This window comes from Gaeumannomyces tritici (assembly GCF_000145635.1).
Source record: "Gaeumannomyces tritici R3-111a-1 unplaced genomic scaffold supercont2.316, whole genome shotgun sequence".
NCBI lineage: Eukaryota > Fungi > Ascomycota > Sordariomycetes > Magnaporthales > Magnaporthaceae > Gaeumannomyces > Gaeumannomyces tritici.
This window is the reverse complement of record NW_008804860.1, coordinates 1-563: the sequence shown is the minus strand read 5'-3', so window position 1 is coordinate 563 and position 563 is coordinate 1. Positions and strand designations below refer to the sequence as shown.

General features: G+C 54.2%; 1 protein-coding gene across 1 annotated transcript; it reads right to left on the bottom strand.

Moving 5' to 3' along the window:
- Window positions 1–395: 395 nt before the first annotated feature.
- GGTG_14370 (hypothetical protein) lies at window positions 396–548 on the bottom strand (the record flags this gene model as incomplete). Its single annotated transcript, XM_009232297.1, has 1 exon — window positions 396–548. One exon carries the CDS (start codon window positions 546–548, stop codon window positions 396–398), a length of 153 nt encoding a protein of 50 aa, XP_009230561.1.
- Window positions 549–563: the final 15 nt, after the last annotated feature.

Genomic DNA, 563 nt, shown 5'->3' with positions numbered 1-563 from the left:
TTTGAGGTGGCCGGAAGGGGGGGTGGCCGACAGGGGGTACTCCGACTTACCCGATCCAAGACCGAAAACTGCTTGCTGTGGTGCAAACATTAAAGCATTATTATCCCGAACTCCTTGGAATGAAGTTTTTCGTCGTCACAAACCACCAGGCCCTAGCCTTTAACTCGCAGAAGAAGGTCCTTTCAACTCGGCAAGTCCGGTAGGCAGACTTCTTGTCGAACTTCGATATCACCTTCACCTACCGGCCAGGACAACAGAACATCGGCGCGGACGCACTGTCCCGCAAAACAACAGAGCTGCCAACAGTTAAAGCCCGGGAGCTGGAGGAGCGTACTATAGCCCTGATCCCTCCAGAAAGGATCCAGCCAACGATTGCAGCGGTGGCATGGACCGAGCTAGACATTCCGCAAGGTGCCGACCTTGCTGACCTCATCCGAGAAGAAAACGCCGCCCAGCAACTGGGCCTCCAGCATGGCAAAATGTTTGTACCAGAACAGACACGGGACGGCAAAATTTTCCTGCGTACAGCACTCATTCGGGACAGGCATGCACCTCCAATTTTC